The sequence below is a fragment of the Perca fluviatilis genome, chromosome 22 (genome assembly GCF_010015445.1).
Source record: "Perca fluviatilis chromosome 22, GENO_Pfluv_1.0, whole genome shotgun sequence".
Lineage (NCBI taxonomy): Eukaryota > Metazoa > Chordata > Actinopteri > Perciformes > Percidae > Perca > Perca fluviatilis.
This window is the reverse complement of record NC_053133.1, coordinates 16,262,671-16,284,794: the sequence shown is the minus strand read 5'-3', so window position 1 is coordinate 16,284,794 and position 22,124 is coordinate 16,262,671. Positions and strand designations below refer to the sequence as shown.

Here is a 22,124-nt window from a genome sequence, read left to right as displayed (position 1 = left end):
CCTGAACCAGTCCAGTCCAGTCCAGTCCCATGGAACAGGAATGTAACAGAAATATGATCATTATACATTTCATTAAAACTAAATACAAAAAGTAGTTAATTCTGACATTAAAACAGCTTTTTGCGGGGTTGTGATAATTAGTCTCCTCCATTTGTCACTGCATCACTAAACACGCAAAGGGAGACTCCTGACGACTCACGTAGGCTACACGCGCGCCTCCCGTGTGGCTGCAAAATCAAGGTGTAAAAAAAAAAAAAAGACCAACGCGTGTTACCGGCAGTCACACAGCCACAGAGCATTGGTGAAAATGTAGAAAGTGAGTGGTTCATGTGCGAGCTTACCACATTCACATTCGCCTGTGCGCAATAGCACCGAGCGCTCCTCCTGCTGCTCGCCTCGCAGTGCTGGACGCGATGACCGGATAACTTTTAACTCTGCAGTTACGGATGATGCTTTTATCCTCGATGGCATCTGATGAATTCTTCTCTGGGAAACCGTAACAGGTAATTCTGTTTACTTATTCTGTCTCCTTGGTTTAAAAATCATAATAAAAAAAACACCACAGCATCATTTCACACCCGTTCGAAGTTTGCATGTTTCTGCTCCAGTGTTTGTGTAGGCCTAAATTAAATTCTTATGCTTCCGTTTGCTAATTGTTCCATTGTGCGTGTGCTCTGATAGTTGATCGTGTGGGGAAGCAGGATTGTGGAGCCTGAAAAGATGCTCCATTACAGGATTTAATTGCATTTTACATTAAGGTTTGACTTGGCAGCCAATTTAAATTTGGAAGGAAAAATACCCCAAATAAATTGTCTTTTGCTGCATAACCCTTAACTGATATGCTCCTAATTTATCGTTAAAATTGATTAAATATAACTACGTTGCTTTATGTCTTCCTATATGCAGTTAAATACAGTAACACACCCATACAACCTCCCTAATTACGTTAGAGCAATCAACAATATGAGCATTATTAGACCAATCATCGGACCATCAAATGCACGCATATGCATGTGTGCATTTGAGGGTCCGATGATTGGAGGAGGTCAGAGCTCTGCATATTGACATGAGGGGGAACTAAAGAGTAAAGAGGGAAATCTGTTTTAGAAAAATCAGCCCTTGATCTACAATATAGAAACAAACCATTCACTGGAGCACTATGCAGCCCTGTTTCACAAAACCAGTGTCCTCAGATAAAAAATTAAAATGCTTGTGTATGTTGTTTCATGATTTGCATTCCTCGCGACCTATCACACTTGATTATGTGATAAACTCACTTCCATTAGGAGACTTCAAGGTGATTGATATTGGTGGCTGTTTTTAGTTTTGCTTCTTCTAGATTCTCTTGAGGACAATCATGTGATAGTGGTGCCACTGAGGCACTGAGTGGGATTATAGACCAGGAAAAATCTTTAAAAGCCTCCTGGGTTTGAACCATATCTAAAAATGATCCTAGTTTGTTGTGTCATTCTCCATATTTCGGTCTAAGAAAGAGAGAGGAGGGGGGGAGCTGGATAAGATTGATCACTTTTTTTTTAACATGTAGACACAGGTGTGAGCACTGCAACAGCAGCGCTGTTATCTGGATTCAGGCCAGATAGGGAGGATTGGGAATAAGTGAGAGGAAGGATTGAGTGCGAAGAGCAGAGCCTGGGACCAGAGCCAACCTCTCAGGGTGGCATCACAGACTTCTTACCCCTCCCTGATGAGCTAACCTCACTGACACTGCTCAAAGGCACACTGCCAGCCACTCATTAAAGTTACCATCTCTGCTTTGGAGTTTCTGTTCAGGAAGGAAGGGAGAGGCTGACTGGAACAATCAAAAATGCATTATACTGTTACTGAAGTTTGCTGTTGAGAGCATGAATTTTTGCTGCATCGTTATGGATGTGATTATCTGTATAGGAACCAGTAGCTTAAGGAGGCAACAATATGTGCTTCTCAGCTGGAAAAAATAAAACACTTATGTATGGAGTTATATTCCTATATTCAAGAGCGCATTCTATCAGCTTACTTATGCCAGTGTATACAGCTATGAACATTACTGCAGGGATGCTTTTACACTGTTTTATTTATCATTTAATCTGACTACTGTTCCTAGGAACCAACTAGGGATGTTTCCCACAAGGCTTCTGACCTGAAACCATGCTGCTACCATCATCTGATGGCTAATATGCTAGACTTTCATTTGACTAATGAGATGTGAAAATGTTAAGTCTGTGAATCCAAAAGAGAGGAAGTTATGTGATGAATGGGTAAACACCAAACTATGCTCTTTTCCTTTGGTAGGTCTTCCAAACATCTCCTCTCCCATGTCACCGTGGCGTCTCCATGGCGATGTTCAGCAGTGCAGAGCAGGTCTGGAACGAATCAGACAGACTTGGATTGGACTCAGAGAGGAATGAGAGTTCAGGGGAATCAGGGCAGGACGAGCGTAACTACTACGCCATGCTGTACTCCCTGCTCATCCTGGGCATCGTGTTTGGAAATGTGCTGGTGTGTCTGGCTGTTCTGAGGGAGCGTTCCCTCCAGACGACCACCAACTATCTGGTGGTCAGCCTGGCTGTTGCCGACCTGCTCGTGGCCTCGTTGGTCATGCCCTGGGCTGTGTACCTGGAGGTGAGGAGTTCAGGGTGTCTGTATTTACTTAATGTTATTACTTGTAGCTAATTATTTCAAAAGTTGATCCAAAAGCTACTTTTAGGTAACTATTTCAGCTGTTTACTTTCAGGCAATGGTGGAAGAAGCATTCAGATCTTTTACCTCAGTAAAAGTAGCAATTTAAAAAAATAAAAGTCCTGCATTCAAAATTTTAAGTATAAAAGTATTAACATCAAAATGTACTCAAAGTACCAAAAGTAAAAGTACTCATTACAGAGAATTACCCATTTCTGAATAATGTATATTACTGGACTACTGGATTACTTCATATACTGCTGCGTAGCTCTTCCTATAATAATACCTCGTAATTTATTAGTCTATCTTTATTTTTTATTAATCTAAATCTTCAAAGGCACTAAAGTTGATAAATAAATGTAGTGTAATAAAAAGTTAAATACCTCCAAAAAGTAGTGGATTAGAAGTATAAAAAGAAAAAAATTGTCAAGTACCTAAAAATTGTAGTTTTAACTTCTATGTTGCTTGCTTACTAGTTTCCCTGCAATCTCTTTTGCAAAACATGGCCTTAAGGTATTACAGTTATCTCAGGTTTAAAGGAGGAGAGTAATGTGCAGTCAGCATATTGTCTAGTAGCTTACTGGTTATTGTGACAATACATTTACTAAATGACCAATTTGTAATCCTAATTGGATGTATTTTCTTCCCTAAACACAAGTGGATACGTTTATTTTAATCAAATCATGAATTATAATTTTTTTAATTGGCTGAGCTACCCCATAATCTTTCCACCCACCATCCCAGCAACAATACTGTAGAAGTACCGCTTGTGCTGCAAGTACCCCTGGTTGGGAATCATCTCTAGAGCTCTGAAGGGAAAGAAGGGTAAGGAAGTAGAGAGGAAGCACGGAGGGTGTGGAAGAGATTGAAATACAGGTGCTTGGCAGTGAGCTGACGCGAATAGAGGACAGAAAGTTGGGACAAAGTGGACTTTTGCAACAGGAAAATGGAGCTGCAGTCAGAGATAAAAATGATGAGGGTCATTTGGAGTTTATTACAAAGTGAAAGCTGTGTGGTTTATAATAGTGCTTCACCATTCCTTTAGATTATACATAATTGCTGAAGGACATATTGAGTATTAAGAAATAATGACTTCACCTGCTTTGGGTATTTGGCTGAGCTGCAAATTACGTAGAGGCAACTGCAAACCTGTGAATTTCATTTTTATCAAAACCTTTGAAGCAAACTGATATTTGTTTGCTGTTAATTTTTATTTACACTTTAAAAATTACTTGCTAATGCTTATTGTTAATTTTCTCAGCCTCCATCCTTGTGGGGCTGTTCAGTAAATCCATTAACTGTACTGGCATTCATGACTCTCAGGCACATTTCATCAAAGTAATACTCTGCACACTGAAAATGCACTGCAGGGGTTTCCAATTTGTGTAAGAGCACAGGCTTGTGTGTGTGTGTGTGTGTGGGGGTCACAGTCAACAGAGAACACTATTTTGCACAGCGTGCAGAAGATTGAACGACCATAAAAATAAATAAATGAACACACTCAGTGAGCTGAAGCTTACAAATTAAACATGATTTTAACCCTTGTGTTGTCTTCCCGTTCGCCAAAATTGAAAATTAACTTTTTTTTGTCTCTTTTCCCAATGTTTTTGTCACTTTTTTTCAAAGCTTTTTTTTTTATTCATAATTTTTTTTTTTATATATAAATTAACAAATTCTTATGACATTATAAAACACCCTAAATTCAATCCATCAATGTCCATTTTGGGCAATTTTGTTGAAAGAAACCCATATTTCTGATATAAAAAACTTTGAAAACCGGTCAAATTCGTCATGTTGTTAGAGCATGTGTTATATTTTTCATTTCAGATTCAAAGGAGAGACTTACAAAACCATAAGAAATAAATCATTAAAACCATAAGGAATGAATCATTAAAATATAGTATCATACAAATATAATAATTGGTGCCATATTCATTATTTTAGCAGGAATTTAAAGGTCAGTAATATCTTATATAGGGCTGGTGGAAAAACATATTAGTCAGAGGCAAAGTCTTTCAACTCCCAAGACACTGCGAGCACCATCGCCCTGCGAGCTCTATAATCTGAAGGATGGGGGATTAGCTTGTTTTGACCAGAGGGTTGCTGGTTTGCTTCTGCAGATGTGTCTTGGCAGGAAAACTGACTGAGTATCTCTCTCCCCACCCCTCAGCAGGTACCAATCATGTGCCCTTGGGCAAGCCATCTTATATCTGAATGGTACAGTTGATGTATGACTTGTACTGGAAGGAAGTGGTTGTATTGCAATGACAGAGAGCTCGCTTTCTATAAATCATCCTAAATGATGCTGCTTGGCCTCAGCAAATATACGGCCTGACTCGGAAACAGCTCCATTGGTATTGTGGAGGTTACCCCTCTTTAAGGTCAACATTTTATTCGTGGTGTTTTATTTTATGAAATACAGGTAGATCTGACAGAAAATGTAAGATTAAGTGGTACAAATGTACTCCTGCGCACAAGAATAAATAAATAAATCCACATGCAGATTATTTCTTCTTGGGTCAACACTAGGGTTGGGTACCGAAACGCGGTGCCAATAGGGCACCAGCTCCAATGTAAACGGTAGTAACGAGACCGAATAAGAACGAAAATTTCGGTTCCTGACTTTTTTCTTTTTTTCAGAAGCATCGCTGCACGGGACGCCAAGTTACCATTAGCTAGTAGCTGGATTAAACACAATGGTTAAAATGCTGACAGTTTACGTTAAGCGGTGTAAAGTGTGACTGTATTTCCCTTTGGAGGATTCCAACACCTTATATGTAACTGTCTGACTGCAGCTGCCGTTGTCGGAAAAACCACACAGACTTGAAACTCGCCAGTCTTGTGGTGCATTTTAAGTTATTGTAAAATACCCTTTTCCCATCTAGTGCTTGTTTTTGTCGTTTACTGGTGAAATAAGTCAAGTTATTGTTATTACATTATTAATTAATAATTTTTTGACCATACGGCCTAAAAAAAATAAACAAGCCATTCTTTAATGTCGTTTTGTGCTCCTTTTTTATATTTTATATTATATACATTATAAATATATTATATATATTTTGGTTCAGGCACCGGCACCATTTTAAAAGTATCGATTTAGCACCAGTACCGGAAACATGATACCCAACCCTAGTCAACACTTTCCACTTCCACCTTTCATCAAGAAAAATTCCAAAAAATGTGTTTTATTATCATCTACGCCTGTTTCACATAATTTCCAAAAAGGAAGTTTATTGTCACAGAATATGATGTTATTTTTACTTTATAGAAAACAGTGGAAACACAAACACAAACACAAAGATCTTTGACAGATATTCTATCTCCTGTCCCCGGGTCCTAACATTTGTTGCTCCTGCTGTGTCTTTTTACTGAGACATTTTGCACTTAACTGCTGCAAAAGTATAGATTTTATACAGTTTGTTCAAACAGTCGATACAAGGTATATGCAGAGCCCCACTGAGTCACCATAATTTCCCCACACTGTGCACATTTCGTTCAATATGTGCTCACATGTGAGCCTCAGCCTTTTTGTTTGAGGGGGTGACTGAGTACAAAAATGTACTGTGTACATGCAGTGTATTGTGTGTATTGACATAATTTCTACATTTGAGAAGTCCTTACAAAATATTAAAGAGATGATAGTTGCATGCCACAAAGAGGACATTTTACCTATGCTGTGTCATAATTCCATACTAAAAACTCAGTGTATACAGTATATACAGTAATATACTAATTGTAATAGAATACAGTTTTTGCCGTTTCTAAGATCTTTCTGTCCATTAGGAGAAGGTACTTAAAGTATTAAAAGTAAAAGTAATCAATGCAGAAAAATACTTTTATAATACATTTTACAAACTGGAAACGATCAAAACAGTTATGTGTTTAACCATCCATTTGTAAAGTTACTAGTTACTAAAGCTATCAGATTAATGTAGTGGAGTAAAAAGTACAATATTTCCCTCTGAAATGAAGTGGAGTAGAAGTAGAAAGTGGCATGAAAAGTAAAAGTACAAGTACCTCAAATTTATACAAGTACAGTACTTGTAAAGTAAATGTACATAGTTACATTCCACCACTGGAAATTGTATTTAATTACACCCTCCCTGCCTATTCAACATCCTTATATTTTAAACTCAATACCTCTAGTTTGTGGAAAACATTATGCAACTGTTTTCACAGCCTGAGTTGTTTGCTTTCTATTTACATCTTCGTACCGTACTGTACTGTACTGTGTGTGTGTGTGTGTGTGTGTGTGTGTGTGTGTGTGTGTGTGTGTGTGTGTGTGTGTGTGTGTGTGTGTGTGTGTGTGTGTGTGTGTGTGTGTGTGTGTCTGCGCCCGTGCGTATTCCCATGTGTGCCCGCCGCCTCTCTGTGTGGGTAGGCATATATTCATTTCATTGACACAAAAGATTCAGCAACCAGGCAATGGAGTTTGGATCCCATTTATCTTTGTCAGACAGGTAATACGAGGCATTATGGAGCGGATAAGTGAAAGTGAAAGCCTGTTGGTCAATGTCATGTCAATGATAATTAGATTTAACAACATTATGAATTGTATCTATCATGATGCATCATCACAGGCCATTTTCACATTTACCCTTTGCAGCTAGTGTTATCTGAAAACAAGTGACTTAAACATATTTAATTCATGCATAAATTAGCCTAATTAATGCCCCTATTATTATAACTGCTTAAAGTCAAAATATCAAGGTGAATATGGTAGTATTTTTGGCAGCTTATTTTTCTTTATCCTTCTTTTTAATGTAGTCCAAACTATCTTCATGCATTTCCTTCTTCCTTGCCTTTCTTTTACATATGCAAGTGTCTGTGTTCATGTGTGCACTCAAGAGGTGTGTCACACTTCACGGTGAAGAAGGGAAAGAGAAACGTGTGCGTTGATAATCTGCCTGTCTGTCCTGTGCAGGTGGTCGGCGGCGCTTGGCTTTTCAGCCGGCTCTACTGTAACGTCTTTGTCACGCTAGATGTGATGATGTGCACTGCCAGTATCCTCAACCTGTGTGCTATCAGCATTGACAGGTGAGTGTGTATGTGTGTGTACCTTCTTGCTGCAGTCACTGTGTGTATGACTACAGAAATTTGCCGTGACACCTCCAGTATGGATGTCATCCATGATGGACCATGTGTGATTTCCATGTTTTAAGGTCTTGTTCTTTTCTTCACCTCACCTCATAGATATTTCACAACTTCCTGGAGAAAGACAATATTTTACCATATTCATTTCCTCTTAAAAAATGTGTGTCAGCGTGTACATCTGTGCGCATCAGTGCGGGACAGAATGAGAGACAGTGAGGAAGAGACAGAAATTAGGAGATTTTATGTACACGTATGTGTGGTTTTTATTTGATCTTCCAGGTTCAGTCCCTGGTCTGTTTATGTCTAATAGCTGTGCATTTGTTTGCATTACTGTAGGGGAAACTGTGCCGTGCATCAGTTGAACCTTTAATGTAGATGTGCATCTTCTATTTAAATTATTTATTTGCTTAGTTTTCTTCTTGTGTCACAGTTAATATTTAAATGCTCTCTACAGTCTTTGAACTTAAAACCTTCAGGCATCAAGAGTCCAACTACATAGTATGTATAAAGTACTACATAAGGACTGAAGGTGTCATGGGAATGTATTTGCACAGTTAGTAAGTAAGACCTTCCAATGTGTGCTTTCATAGTGTCGTCAGTTACAAAGCTGGGTTACCAACCAAGACCTCTTATGCATGATAACAGGTGATCCTGCATAATTATTTAATTATGTGCCTAGGTCTCGTAGAGTGTCAACAACTAGTTTAACCACCTAACCATTCGAGTGACAATGTGAAAACAATGCGGCAATATGTGTAAGGTGTTGCTCGTAGTGATGAACCTACAGAGGATTCTCATGTGACCCTGCAGTGCCCCTCGGCTTCACAGAGCTTTATAGTTTCAGCTCATTTAAACTTTACTGTTTTGGTTCACACTCATTTCCTCTCATAGTTTTCAGCCACAGCAGGCAGCTGTTTTCAGTGAAATAGCTCTAACAACTCATTGTAAACTACCTGCCCAGCACAAAAGCAGCAGATAGACACAGTTAGAGACTAGCTGGTGAGCACAGCAGAGTATTTAGCAGCTAAAGAGACAGATATGTCCCTCAGGAGACCAAAAACGGATCTAAAAGAAAGTGTTTATTGGACTTTTATTCACAACACAACTCCAAATGAATGATTGTTGTTTTGTAACTGCTGAATTTGTAAAAAGGCAACACCAGACAAACTTAACAAGTGATGACAAGTCAGTTTCTGTTGCCTCCAATTGGCCGACGGTTTAGATTGCCACAAATTAATTAATACACAAAAAACTTGCAGTCGGGGCAATGGGACCTTAGAGGCAACATGATCCAGGGCCCCCTAACAGGTTACCAAATCACTTTTCCCCATAGTTTGTATCTCTCATTGCACATGGTTACATGCCTGCTGGTACATACACTATGTTTGTACGTACAATGCACAATTTGCTTCTGAGGGATCAAGATATTTGGAGCCCTACAGTTCTCTGTGATTGATGTGTCAACAACACCACTGCAGCATCACACGCTTTGTGAGGTGCTAAATTAAAGAGAAACACCAAGGACATTCTGTGTCATTGATAGTGTTCAATGCACCCACTCAACCTTTGTGACAGTATTGTTTATTAATAAGTTTATAGCAATTGTTGCTATGATAGCAGGAAAGATTCATTGCCTGTCAAAAGGAAGGGTCAAACCAGGCTATTCGGAAGCAGCATAAAAATACAACAGAAAGGAAGTTTTTGCATTAAACTTCATGGTGAAGGTATTGTGAATAGGCCTACTTACGGCGTAAGTAATGGTTTGAGGGGCTTCTCAGAGCAGTAGCTGTTTTAATCCTCAATTAAATGTGTAACTTAAAACAGCACTTGATCAATAAATCATGTACATTATTTTCAACCTACTCCATTTGTTCATATCTGCTTTTATTCAACCAGACAGCATCATGGCAGAAGGGAACAGTATTTTTAATGAACTTCTGTGCTCTGGGTTTAGCCCCACATTTTGCCCAGAGAAGAAGCAGTGTAATTATTCTGATGAGGATAAACAATCATGGAAGTTATCTGGCTTTAAACAACATCACATCCATTTTGGGTCAGGGTCCAGCATAATTGTTGCCTCATGTGAGCCTAGTTTTCCCGGGCTCATTATACACTCATGGCGTATAGTGTGCTGATTAACTCTTAAATCAAACCTCCACTTGGTTTATTGCTGAATACCCAAATATTTTCTAGATAGAAATGCCTGCTTTGCTGCTCTATTGTTGGTCTTTATATTATCTGCTTTCTCTCAGCAGTGCATTTCTTGGCATCCTTAAGATCTTTTCAGTGGCACTCTTTTTCTCACTCTAATTATTCCCTTTAACTTTACTATATCAGCACTTCTGTCTTCATCCAAATAAGATAAGATAAGATAGAACTTTATTAATCCATAACCCTAACAATAACAATAAATGTAAAGTGTATAAGGAGTTATGTTCTAACACCAGTGCCTATACGATTTAGTAAATAAGTAAGCTAAAGATATTGTGCATGAAATTAAAAAAAGTAATATTGCACATGATATTGATATATTTTTGTTCTCAGTGTCCGATGTTTCAGCTTTCTGGCCCACCTATTCTCCTATCCCCTATACACACATATTTTCACAGCTGGACAGACTCTAATGTGTGTGTGTCTGCAGGTACACAGCAGTGGTGATGCCCGTCTTGTACAACACCACCCATCGCTCCAGGAAGAGAGTTTTTGTGATGATTGCCACTGTGTGGGTCCTGGCCTTCACTGTCTCCTGTCCGCTGCTGTTTGGTTTCAACACCACAGGTCAGGTCAACAACATTATGACTCCTATCTTCCTGTCTGGATGCATCGTAGCGAAGAATCAGGTTATGCAGGATACAAAATAGAATGCAAGGCACGAAGGCACCGTGTTAATATGAAATTGAGTGCCAAAATTCAGTCTACTTGCCGTGTAGGGTCAGCAGTGGGACATGACATGCAATCTAAAATGGGATGGGACACCACTTTAGTCAATTTACTAGTCATGGACTGTACTGCTCAGCCTGAAGAAATATTGTATAATGTTTTTGTGACTCTGTCTTGAGCTTTCTCAAGCCTGAGAACACACCACTGATGATGGGATTGAGAAGTAACATTTTTAACAGAGTTTGTGTTAAAAACTAGAACTTGTTGAGTTTGAATGATATATATCATGATAACCATTTATTAATGCTATTTTCAGGTCATATCGTTCAGGCCGTAATTAGGAACAGCTGAGTGGGAGAAAGCCTTGGAGTTGTAATCCAAAGTCACAGATATTGGCTGTCAACAAATCTGTGGCAAAATGGATGAAAAAGCCTATTGCTAAATAAAATCCAAATAAATAAGATCCAAAATTATTATGTATTTGACTCAGCAAATTTAAAAAGAGTTATACACCATTGGTTTGCATGTGATTTCACTTGTTAACAAAAATGTGCGATCCGCTGATACGAGCTCCGTATGAGCACAAATATTGATTTTGAAATTATTTATTGATTTAAAAATGGTCCGCCAGAGTCTATAATCAGAACTGCGTCCATGGCAACACTTACCTGTGATTGACCAATTAGAATCAAGTATTCAACAAGGCCGTGTAATAAATGTATATCATTTATCTGTGAGGTTTAGTACACTGCAGGATTTGTCTTATTTTTATGTTTATTTAGAATTATTAGAATATTATTATATTGTGTGTATAGGTGGAGGGAGTAGTGCTGATAGCAACAATAAAAGAAGGCATTTTTCCAAACAAGTGAAAATGCATACATTTGTTAACTTTCAAATATTGCATTGAATTCTGGTTAAATGAGGTTACTGTATGTGGAGAGATGGCGGGATTACTGAACAATAACTAACTTGCTATGCTGATGAAATCACATCTTCTGCATTTTTGTGACGAAGAATGAACCACCACACAATAAAAAGGACAGAGAACTGCGAGAGACATCACCAGGAGCTATTTCTATTTCAATAGCCAACAGCACCGATGCATGACTGCACATACACAATTAGAAACATTAGTCAGACACAATGTAAAGCTACTCACAGAGACACAGCCATTTAGTTTTGTCTACTTACAATAAATGCAAATCACTTCTGTTTGTTCATGCCACTGAGATGCAATATGCAATATGCATTTCACAGCTGTGGTCAGAGCCTGTCTTTTTTTTTTTTTTTTTTCAAATTTCAATTTGCAGCACTATTTGCTCAGCTGATAGATATTTAACGCTATATTGATTGAAAAACTGATATATACTGTACACTATTATTATTGTCATGATGTCAAATGGTTTCTTATTCTGAATTTATAGCGCAATTACTCTCAAATCAATCATGCCTCCACCTCACAATCATCGCTGTATGATTAGGTATGTATGGCGAATATGAAAGAGGACAAGCCATCAAGATCATTTTACAAGTGGAGAGCATCTAGCACTGGGCTCAGAGTTCGGCTATAAATTACGCCTATTCTCTTTTGATATCCTGTGTGATTTTGAGGCTGTTTTGCATAATTATAATTTATTTTTTACTCAGATGACCCCATGGTGTGCTCCATCTCCAACCCCGACTTTGTGATCTACTCCTCGGTGGTGTCCTTCTACCTGCCGTTTATTGTCACTCTGCTGGTCTACGTCCGCATCTACGTCTTCCTCAGGATGAGGCGGAAGAGGATCACCTTCGGCCAGGCCAGCGGAAAGGTGCAGCCAGGCTCAACTCTGCCGTCTGTGGTGAGTCCATTATCTTTGTTAGTGTTTTCACTTTTGCTGAATTATGCTACTTTGAATAATTGCAGACATAATGGTTTATTGTCGTTTATTTATGACTTACAAACATTTTTAACTGAAAACTTGATTGCATTTGATGTGATATTTGATGTGATATGATATTCATGACGCAGACTTGATGTTTTATTATCATTTATTTAACTTGTTAACATTAGTAAAGGATTTATTAACCATTTATACAGTCATTAGTTACAATTTATTAACGCTTTATAAAGGGTGTCTTATTAAAACGTGGCATCTGAATTATACAGAGAAAAATACTATTGTCCACCATTATAAAACCCTTTCGATCTGATTGTATAAAGTTAATTCATGGTGGTCAAGCTCAGAATAATGCTGCTGTTTGTTTAGCTCCCAATAAACTGACTCTTTGTAGATTCAAGTTTTTCTCTGCAGCTTTATATTTCTCATGTAACTGCAGGCTCTCTCCCTCATTCGCATTCCCCCACTTTATGTATTCCCATAATGACTTGCAAATTACAATTTACCTTTTATATTAAACTAGACCTCTCTAGCAAAACCTTCCCCAGAGCCTGATAACTGGCTCCATTATAGTATGAGAGAACACTTGTCTGAGAAACTCGGCAAAATTGCCAAAGTAAAAGCCGGTTTTCTCATTTGCATAATTTCCTATAAGTCATTTGCAGGTAAAAGAGTTCGGAGGAGATGTCAGAATAATCTCAGGAATATTGCTTTGCTCAAATAGGAGAAAAATGCTGTGTCATTTTGTAAAATGTAAATGTAGGCAAGTGGCCTCTCCGAAGGTCAAAGAAGAAATGTAGAAAAGATTTATAGTATGGTTCTTAAGCATCTGACACGACTGTCACTGTCAAAATAAAGTTGTTCTTAATTAAAATGGCTTGTAACGCTAAATATATTCAATTTAATTTGGAGGAGTCTTCTCTGTCCCTCTTATTTATCTTGTATAGATAGATAGATAGATAGATAGATAGATAGATAGATAGATAGATAGATAGATAGATAGATAGATAGATAGATAGATAGATAGATAGATAGATAGATAATATCCAAGCCCTGGAGCTGGAGGAGAGGCTGAGATTAGTATAATGGCAACGTTTTTTGAAATAACACAATAGGGTAGGATATATATGATATTGATATGAAGAAGGAGACTTGTTTCAAAAGCGACTTATCTTTATTGCTGCTGTGAGCTTTAATTGAGTCGCACAGCGTTTGGCTCAGGAGTGAAAGAAACTGAAGACATGACAGACGTGAATCGCTATTCATGTCTGCATTGGGAGACACTGAGATGCATACTGTATAGATGAATCAATGACTTTCCAAATGAATGGCAGAGACTTTCTGTACGTGTATATTGATGGGGTAGGGGTGTTGGGACTAGATAAGGGTGGCTCAGCATTTTTCTATCCCTCTCATCCCCTAGGAGACCTGTCTACAAGAAGAGACTCCCAAGGCAAAGCAAGACCTGTCACCTATAAGGATTAAAGTGGTGGGTGCTATTTTAAACGAGAGATCCAACACAACTGTGAGATTCTTGAATAGAATTTTTTTCAGTGCTTTAATTTAGCTGAATGCAGCACAGTCTAATGCCTGACTAACTCTCATATTGACTGTGTTGGCGTATTGTGACATGGTGGCACACAAGGGGGTTCTGTTTTTAGCTTTTCATGGGAGTCTGTCAGCGTGTATGTTCATGCACACTTGAGTTATTTTTGTTCCGCTGTGTGGTCGCAGCCCAGGGGTCTGAGAAGGAGCTGAAAATTGTGATTCTGAAGCGTGTCTATCGTCACCTGTTCACTTGTCAGCTGAACAAAGTCTGTGGGTGATGCACTGCACTGCAAAAAAAAAAAAACTACAGCACCTGCATAATCCACAGACTGCTCAAAGGCCGAGGGAATGACAATCTATAATTTTCCCCTAAAGGAAAATGTGTAAAGAGATGAGTGTGTTAGTAAGAGAAGACAATTAATGTTTCTGGCTATACTAGAAATATACATTACACAATACTTAAAACTAGTTAATGATGCTTGTTATTGCTCCAAGGGGGAAAAGCTCATTGGAGCTGTAGTTGCTGAATTTGCAATGTTTTAGAAAGTGGAAGTAATTGCTGATACAAGGCTATAAAAAATTAAATATTGTATTTACAGGTAGTTACCAGATATTGCAGTCGCACTGATATATGCTGAATGCCAACTCTGCATCTGCGATTTAAAAACTTGGAGAAGAGGTGCAGTGGGGGCTTTTCCACCTTTTTCAGTCTGTCTGAACAGCACTTCTGAGATGTATTGGCCATAACGTCCAACTTTCTGAATCATACTCCCCACTGTGTTGGCTCACTGGAGTAGCACTCAGCTTCTAATATTTTCCACATGAGGTCAAGGCAGGATAAGAGGACGGTAATCTTTCAATAGAAAGAGAAGAAGATAAGAAGGAAGGCAGAGCAATGAACTGTGATATCTTTAAATTGAAACATTAAGCTGCAAAATATATATATATATATATATATATATATATATATATATTTTTTTTGCAATTGGAGATGGCAGAACTAGCTGAAAACACAACATTGCATCACCGAATTAAGACATTAGTAAACAATTAGCTATTTACACATTCAGCAGACACTGAGCAGCATTTAGACTTGTGTTTCTTGGCACATGACAAAGGTCCAATATTCAGTCCTTTTAGCTCTGTTTTGGTCTTCCACAACTCCCAAGGAAAATATCCAGCACTTCAGACAGCTAAATGCTCCACTACGTTCCCCAGATAGCTGCTAACTTTGCCTGCCATTTGGTGCTTGGCAGGTAGCGTTCTAGGTGAGAGTGAACCAAAACATTACAGCTGCAGGCCAAAAAACCAAAACAATGACCTGAAAGACGCCAAAACACTCCGTAGAGCTGAGGGGAACAGAGTTGGGTTGGTCCCTACAACCAACAATGTTGATATAACATATTGCCATTTGATCTATTGTTTATATAAAAATATGAATTAGTGCAGCTTTAATGACATAACATAGCCTATAATAAAACTAATATGATTACATGTGTGCTAATCTCGTTATTGTGTGTCATTTGCCCCGACAACAGAGTGTAGAGCCTTCAGGTCCCTCCAAGCCCAACCTGTTGTCAGGTTGCCTGGGGCGCAAACGCCCAAAGACGGGACCTGTGGAGAACTCTGTGGTGCCCCCGGTGGACATGCAGAACTGCTGCAGCATCAGCCACGCCTCTTGCGGCCGCACCGAGCTGGATCTGGAGCAGGAGCGAGGGAAGGAGGAGGCGGAAGAGAACAACCAGAGTGAACGGCCTCCTGTCAGGATGAGCTGCGAGGTGAAGGATCTGTCAAATGGACGAACACACACGTCACTGCAGTCGATGGCTCTTTCTCACATTAACAGCTCACGATTCAGGAGCATGCACGCACGGGAGAAAAAGGCCACTCAGATGCTGGCCATTGTGCTTGGTGAGTGGAGATTGTCTTAAGTGGCTAAGGAAGGAAAATGTTAATGTGATGGTAGCACTTAACACAAGCAATTTTATAGATAGTTGTTTATTCTGTTTCAACTGTTTTGACATTTTCCTGATTGCCATATGTACCCGGTCACCTGGCAATGGTAACACGGTAAAACCAGCACATTTTCCTACTCCGTGTGCATTTGCGGCCTATTTTGCAGAGCCACAATAAATCAAGTTGACATGTCAAAAATGTCTGGCTGGCTTTGGGTTCACAGTGTGTGTCCAGACACACGCTGCAGCTCCTGACACAACTTCCACACGCTTCAATTATCAGTGAGGTTGCTATAAGCCCGTTCAAGTTAGCTCGGCACAGCATAGATCTCGCTGGCAAAAATTTAATCAGAGGTGTCTCATTACATTACACTGGTGTCTGTGAAAAAAACTGTGGCACACATCTCAGTCCCGCCCACTTCCCACCTGCTTTTCACCCAACTGACTAGTGCTTCTGATGTGACCCCAATTATAGTGCTTGACTTTAAAGAATGTTTAGTATGCTGCTGCATTTATAGTTTTTTATACATAATAAACTATGTCCTGTTGGCTGCTGCTGGGCATATTAAGTGACTTCAAGACTTGACTATGACTACCACATAAAGGTTAATTGGGAACCAAAAGTGTTTTAATTGACCCATTGCTAAGCCTGTCAAGCGTTTCATTCTGGCACACAGGCAGTTTTCAACAAAAGCAGCAGATTTACCACTTGAAATTCGTAGTAATTTTTGAAGCAAGGGGTCTTTGATTTTACACAAAAGTCAACAAAGGCAGGTCAACTATATCCAGCAGCAACTGCAGAATTTGTTGGGTGAAATAACCTTCGCTAGAAGAGTTTATCAGCTGTGGTTAGATAGTGTTACCTAATTAACTAACACTAACTTCATGAGTTGGTTAAAAAAGCTGACAATTTCTTTTAGTTTTACAGTTGCATTTTAGGGAATTTTCAAGCATAACCTCAAATCCCACAAAATGATTAATGTAGTTGGCTACTGTCTAGGTCTACATTAATTATTATGCATTGTTGGCTAACTGTTAGCTTTAAAAGTAACCCACAGTTACTGTAGGTAGTAAGATAGTTAGCTCAGCATGCTAAAATTTTTTGTTACTCTAAACTCATTATCACCCGTAACCCCGCATAATAATTAAAGTAGTTAGCTAATGACTACATTAATTATTATTAGCTAACTTTTGAAGTAACTGATTATTACTGTTGGTAGCTAGCTTATGCAGCTTATGTTACAGCAGACAAACACACTGTTTCTTACAAATCTGCTCTTATGTTTTTTGTTTCGTCCTCTCTTCATACCTCTCTGCTCTCTGGCTGCTCCAGGGGTGTTTCTCATCTGCTGGCTGCCTTTCTTTGTGACTCACATTCTGAACACCCACTGCAGGACATGCTACGTGCCTCCTGGGCTTTACAGTGCTTTCACCTGGCTGGGTTATGTCAACAGTGCCCTCAACCCTATTATCTACACCACTTTTAACATCGAGTTCAGACGGGCCTTCATCAAGCTCCTGAGCTGCTGAGGAGGACAGCGCGCCAGGAAATTCAAATGGAGATTAGGCTGTGCACTTGTGCTCCAACTCAAGCGTGGTGCATTTGGTAAATGGTGACCACAGATGTACGCTGTTCATGATCCATGTAAGCAAACCTGTCCTACAGGAATTACACAGTAGCAGCATGAAAAACAACAGACGCTGTGGTATGCAATAAATACAAACAAAAGGGGATTTTCTTTCTCAACAGGGCTGGGACTCCATTTAAACAGTATTACTCCTCAAATAAGACTTCTACCTACATTTTCACATGCATACAGTCTTATTGATAGCACAACGTGTTGGACTTTCTTGTTGAATATGTCTTGTACAGTATGAACGCTGCACTTTGGCACAGTCCTTTCCAATTGATGTAAGTTTGGAAGCTCTTTGGACTCAAGACGAAGCTTGAGGCTGATAAATTGAGAGCTCCGGGCCACTTCGTCCTGAGGCCCGCTGCCACCGCACTGTGGATTAACTGATGTTACTCACCTCCCACACTCACCCCTTACTTCATCACCATCAGTTACTCTCCAGTGAATGCACACATCAAATATCAAGGACATTCACTTGAATTTTGCAAGAAGGATCGTATTTGTCCCTGCCAAGCCTCACATCATTTTAAAGATTGTCATATATATTGATGTGGAAACATTGTGCTCAGTGTGAATTCATTATAATTAAAAGAAATGTGAGATTTTGATGTAATGCACAGTGTTTTTTTTAAAGGAACTCTCTGTTTATTGGCGAACCTCCCTGCTGGCGAGTTGCCTGCTGCTGTTCTGACGCGCTGATAAACGGAGGAGCTGTGTGATCCTAACAAATCAAGCAGGATTATCAACCATGTGGTGGGCAGGTCTGTCATAGACACAACATTTACTGCAGTGCGTTGTAAATAAAAGAAATGATTAAATGTTTTCCAGGCTATTTATACACAGAGTATTACAAGTGTATGCATGTATATGTCTGAATGTTGCTGATGATGGGAGACACCATGAGATACTGATGAATTAAAGTGTTTGTGAGCTTTCTGCGAGGAACACAAGAGGAATGGAGAGTGGAGAGGATTTTCTGAGATTTAGACACTGAAAAAAGAAGCAACATTGACACCGACGGAGGATTAAAAAACACAATACGAGATAGAGCATGATGGGAGAGCGGAGTGGGAAGGAGTAAAGCCAAAAAGAAAATAATTTAAGTAAATGAACAAAAATCAAAGATAACTAAGATGGGGGAAAAGGTAGATGGATCAAGGATAGCTGCACAAGGGAAAGAAGGGGTGGGGGTCAGCCTTTCTCAGCCTACAATTTAAGCTGTCTTATTTCTCTGAGAGGCATAAACACCTGCTCCCCTGGCCCTTTGTGTCATTGCGTTGGCCTTGTTCCACTGAAACTATTTATGAGGATGCACCAGGTGTATGTGTGTGTGACTTTATTTATGGGTGTACACTGTGATGTGAGTGGAACTTCCAGTTTAGGATCATCCTAACGCTACTAACCCGTAGTGTTAATTTATGTTTTCCTTCTCTAGAAAAAATCCATTTGCAACTGAAATTAATTAGTGCTGTCAAATGATTAAAATATTTAATGGCGATTAATTGCATTAATGTCATAGTTAACTCGCAATTAATCGCACATTTTTATCTATTCTAAATTTCACTTGATATCTTTTTGTCCCATTATTTTTTCTCATTTTAATGCTCTTATCAACATTTGTGCTTTCGGCAGAGAATTCGCATCAGCTGTGTGCTTGGCCATCAAGTGGTATTTCAGACTGGACGTGCTGCGATGATGGCTCAGTTCACAACGACAAAACACACAACACTTTGGTCTTGTCAATGGAACCATTTGGCAACTTTTTAAAAGTAAACTTTCCATTCAGAATCTTATTAGCATCCATTTCGGCGCGTTTAACTGACAGAACTAAAATTTATATTTAATAAGATGTAGACACGTAATAGTGTAATCAGGACATAAAAAAACTGAGGATGAGATGCCATGGTGTTTGCTCTTCTGTTCTTTTATTGAAATTGAATGTGAATTAATTTAATTAAAGATCCGTTTTAGCATGTAAATAATGCACAGCTGTGCACATAGATTATATTTAGTCATTCTGAGACAATAATAAAATCATCTTACTGTAAATTAACTGCATATGAGCCAAAACCCCCAAAGGCCAGGAAGCAGCTCTATGGATCAAATATACTAATGATATTGCTTTGTATCTTTATCAGTAGTGAGGCTAAAACGTGTTATGTGGATGCTGCTAGAGGACAAATGACAGGGTCATTAAAAACAAAAGAGTTTATCACTTCGGGAGAATATACTGTATGTGCTTATCCAATTTCATTGCAATCAGCTTTTTACAATGAAAGCCATCTTGTGTGAAAAGTTGACATTTTATCCTGAAGGTGATGAAAACACATGGAGAGCTTATTGAGTGTCTAAAATTGTGTGGCTTATTCTGATAGTATAGTGAGAACATTTGTTTCCAAAACAAGTTGATTGTGGCACTGCATCGTGTTTTCTCAAGTAATTATAAGGAAGATAATTCCAATTAATTTCTTGCACAATCTAGACAATCAGTGAGTCAGTGCACAGCAGGTCAGCTGAACATAAATATGAAGTTTATCTACAGGCAAGCACACAATTCCACATATGTAGAATTATGTTTAACATAATGATTGAATATTCATTTGTATCTAATGGCATTTTCACTCAAGGAAGTCCCTATTTTCCTTATCATTAGTAACATGGTGCTTTCCAAGAAATTACAGACCAGAAAAATAAAGCGTTTATCAAAGTAGCTTGTTTGAAATGATCTTTTTTACAATACACATCTGGCACATAGGTGCAAGGACAACGTTCTCGCCCACCAGCGGCTTATAGAGGCTCAGCTTCAGTGTTGGGTACTGACAGTGTTCAAAGTCCTTATCGCTGCACCCCTGCTGGTTTGTTGGAACCCCCGCACAGACATGCTGTGCTCTGTGTGCATTCCATCCTAAAGCCCCTTATCTAATGAGGAAATTATATGGAGCAGAATTATGTTGAATAAATCTGATAATTGTGGGAAATATTTGTATGAATACTATGACATAGTTAATACATACTATAGTATGACTTTTTTATGACATTAACGTGGCGACTTTTATAGTAGCCTCGGTCACCAAACATATAAACTATAACTTTTTTTCTGACAAACTATACTATGACTTTTTTCCAACTTTTTTAAACATACTATACTTTGACTTATGACATATTTATCCCACTGCCACATTTACATTACATACTATCGACCTACTAAGACTTTTTTTTTATGACTTTTATTTCAACTTACTATTCTATGACTTTTTATGACTTTTTAAAACGTTGAAAAGTCTTAAAAAGTCAACACTGAAAGGAGGACAGAGACAGGCCTACTATGACTTTTTAATGACTTTTTGCTCGCCAGTCTGCAACGTTCTGAAATGTTCTGAAACCTGCCAGTTTACACTAATGCAATGAGATGAGACGGTGTCTCATCTCCATAGCACAATGACTCTTGTACTCTTGTACTTGTCCTAACTCCAACTTTAATGCTTTTTTTATAGCTGAATATCATTTGTTGTGTCTACATATGAATGTGGATAACGTTAGTGAGTGAGATACTTGCTAAAGCTGCATTTCTAGTGATGAAACAGCGAAAACGTTTTATTTCTGATTCACTTCCTTGTTTTGACGATGCTCTCTTCAGTCACTTTCTAGGTCTCTCAACCATTTTTTGGACATACTATACTTTGACTTTTTTATGACTTTTTTTTGACATACCATGACTTTTTTTCGACATACTATACGATGACTTTTTATGATATTTTTCGACGTGACTTTTTTATCACTTTTTTCAACATACTATAGGCTACAATGACTTTTTCCCACTTTTTTCAATATAGTATACTATGATGTTTTTATGACTTTTATCGACATGCTATGCTATGACGGCTGTGGCTCAGGTGTAAGAGTGGTTGTCTACCAATTTGAAGGTCGTTGGTTTGATCCCTGACCCTGCAGTCCAATGTATAAAAGACACTGAATCCAAATTACTGATGCTGTGCCGATGGTATGTGAAAGTTTATGTAATGAGTTGGTGGCACCTTTCATGGCAGCCTTGGACACCAAACAAACTGTACTGATTTTTTTATGGCTTTATTCCAGCACATACTACGATTTTTATGACTTTTTCAACATACAAAAAGTCATAGTAGACTTTTTATGAAATTTTCGACATACTAGACTATGACTTTGGTATACTATGGCATAAAGGCTGTCGCTTAGGTGGTAGAGTTGTCATCGACCAATTAGATGGACAGTGGTTCAATCCCTAGCCCTGCAGTCCAATGTAAAAGAGACACTGAACCCAAGTTGCTCCTGATGCTGTGCCATCGGTATGTGAAAGTTTATCTGATGAGCTGGTGGCACCTTTCATGGCAGCCTTGGGCACCAAACAAACTATACTATAACCTTTTATGTCATACTCTACTATTACTTTTTTTCCGAAAAACTCTACTACTTTT

At 38.7% G+C, this 22,124-nt stretch overlaps 1 protein-coding gene across 4 annotated transcripts; it reads left to right on the top strand.

The window, feature by feature from the left end:
* The first annotated feature begins 59 nt into the window (after positions 1-59).
* drd3 (dopamine receptor D3) lies at positions 60-18,492 on the top strand. 4 transcript variants are annotated; one of them, XR_005638013.1, is made up of 9 exons: positions 60-503; positions 2,290-2,619; positions 7,601-7,713; positions 10,412-10,548; positions 12,301-12,494; positions 13,957-14,022; positions 15,620-15,992; positions 17,431-17,637; positions 17,701-18,492. XR_005638013.1 is itself a non-coding variant. In XM_039790560.1 (8 exons), exons 2-8 carry the CDS (start codon positions 2,332-2,334, stop codon positions 17,556-17,558), a joined length of 1,299 nt encoding a protein of 432 aa, XP_039646494.1. In that variant the 5' UTR covers positions 60-503; positions 2,290-2,331; the 3' UTR covers positions 17,559-18,492. The 4 variants fall into 4 exon arrangements, 2 of the variants coding, with proteins under 2 accessions (XP_039646494.1, XP_039646493.1); XR_005638012.1 differs by having other exon boundaries at positions 63-503; positions 17,370-17,637; XM_039790560.1 differs by having other exon boundaries at positions 17,431-18,492.
* The last annotated feature ends 3,632 nt before the right edge of the window (positions 18,493-22,124 follow it).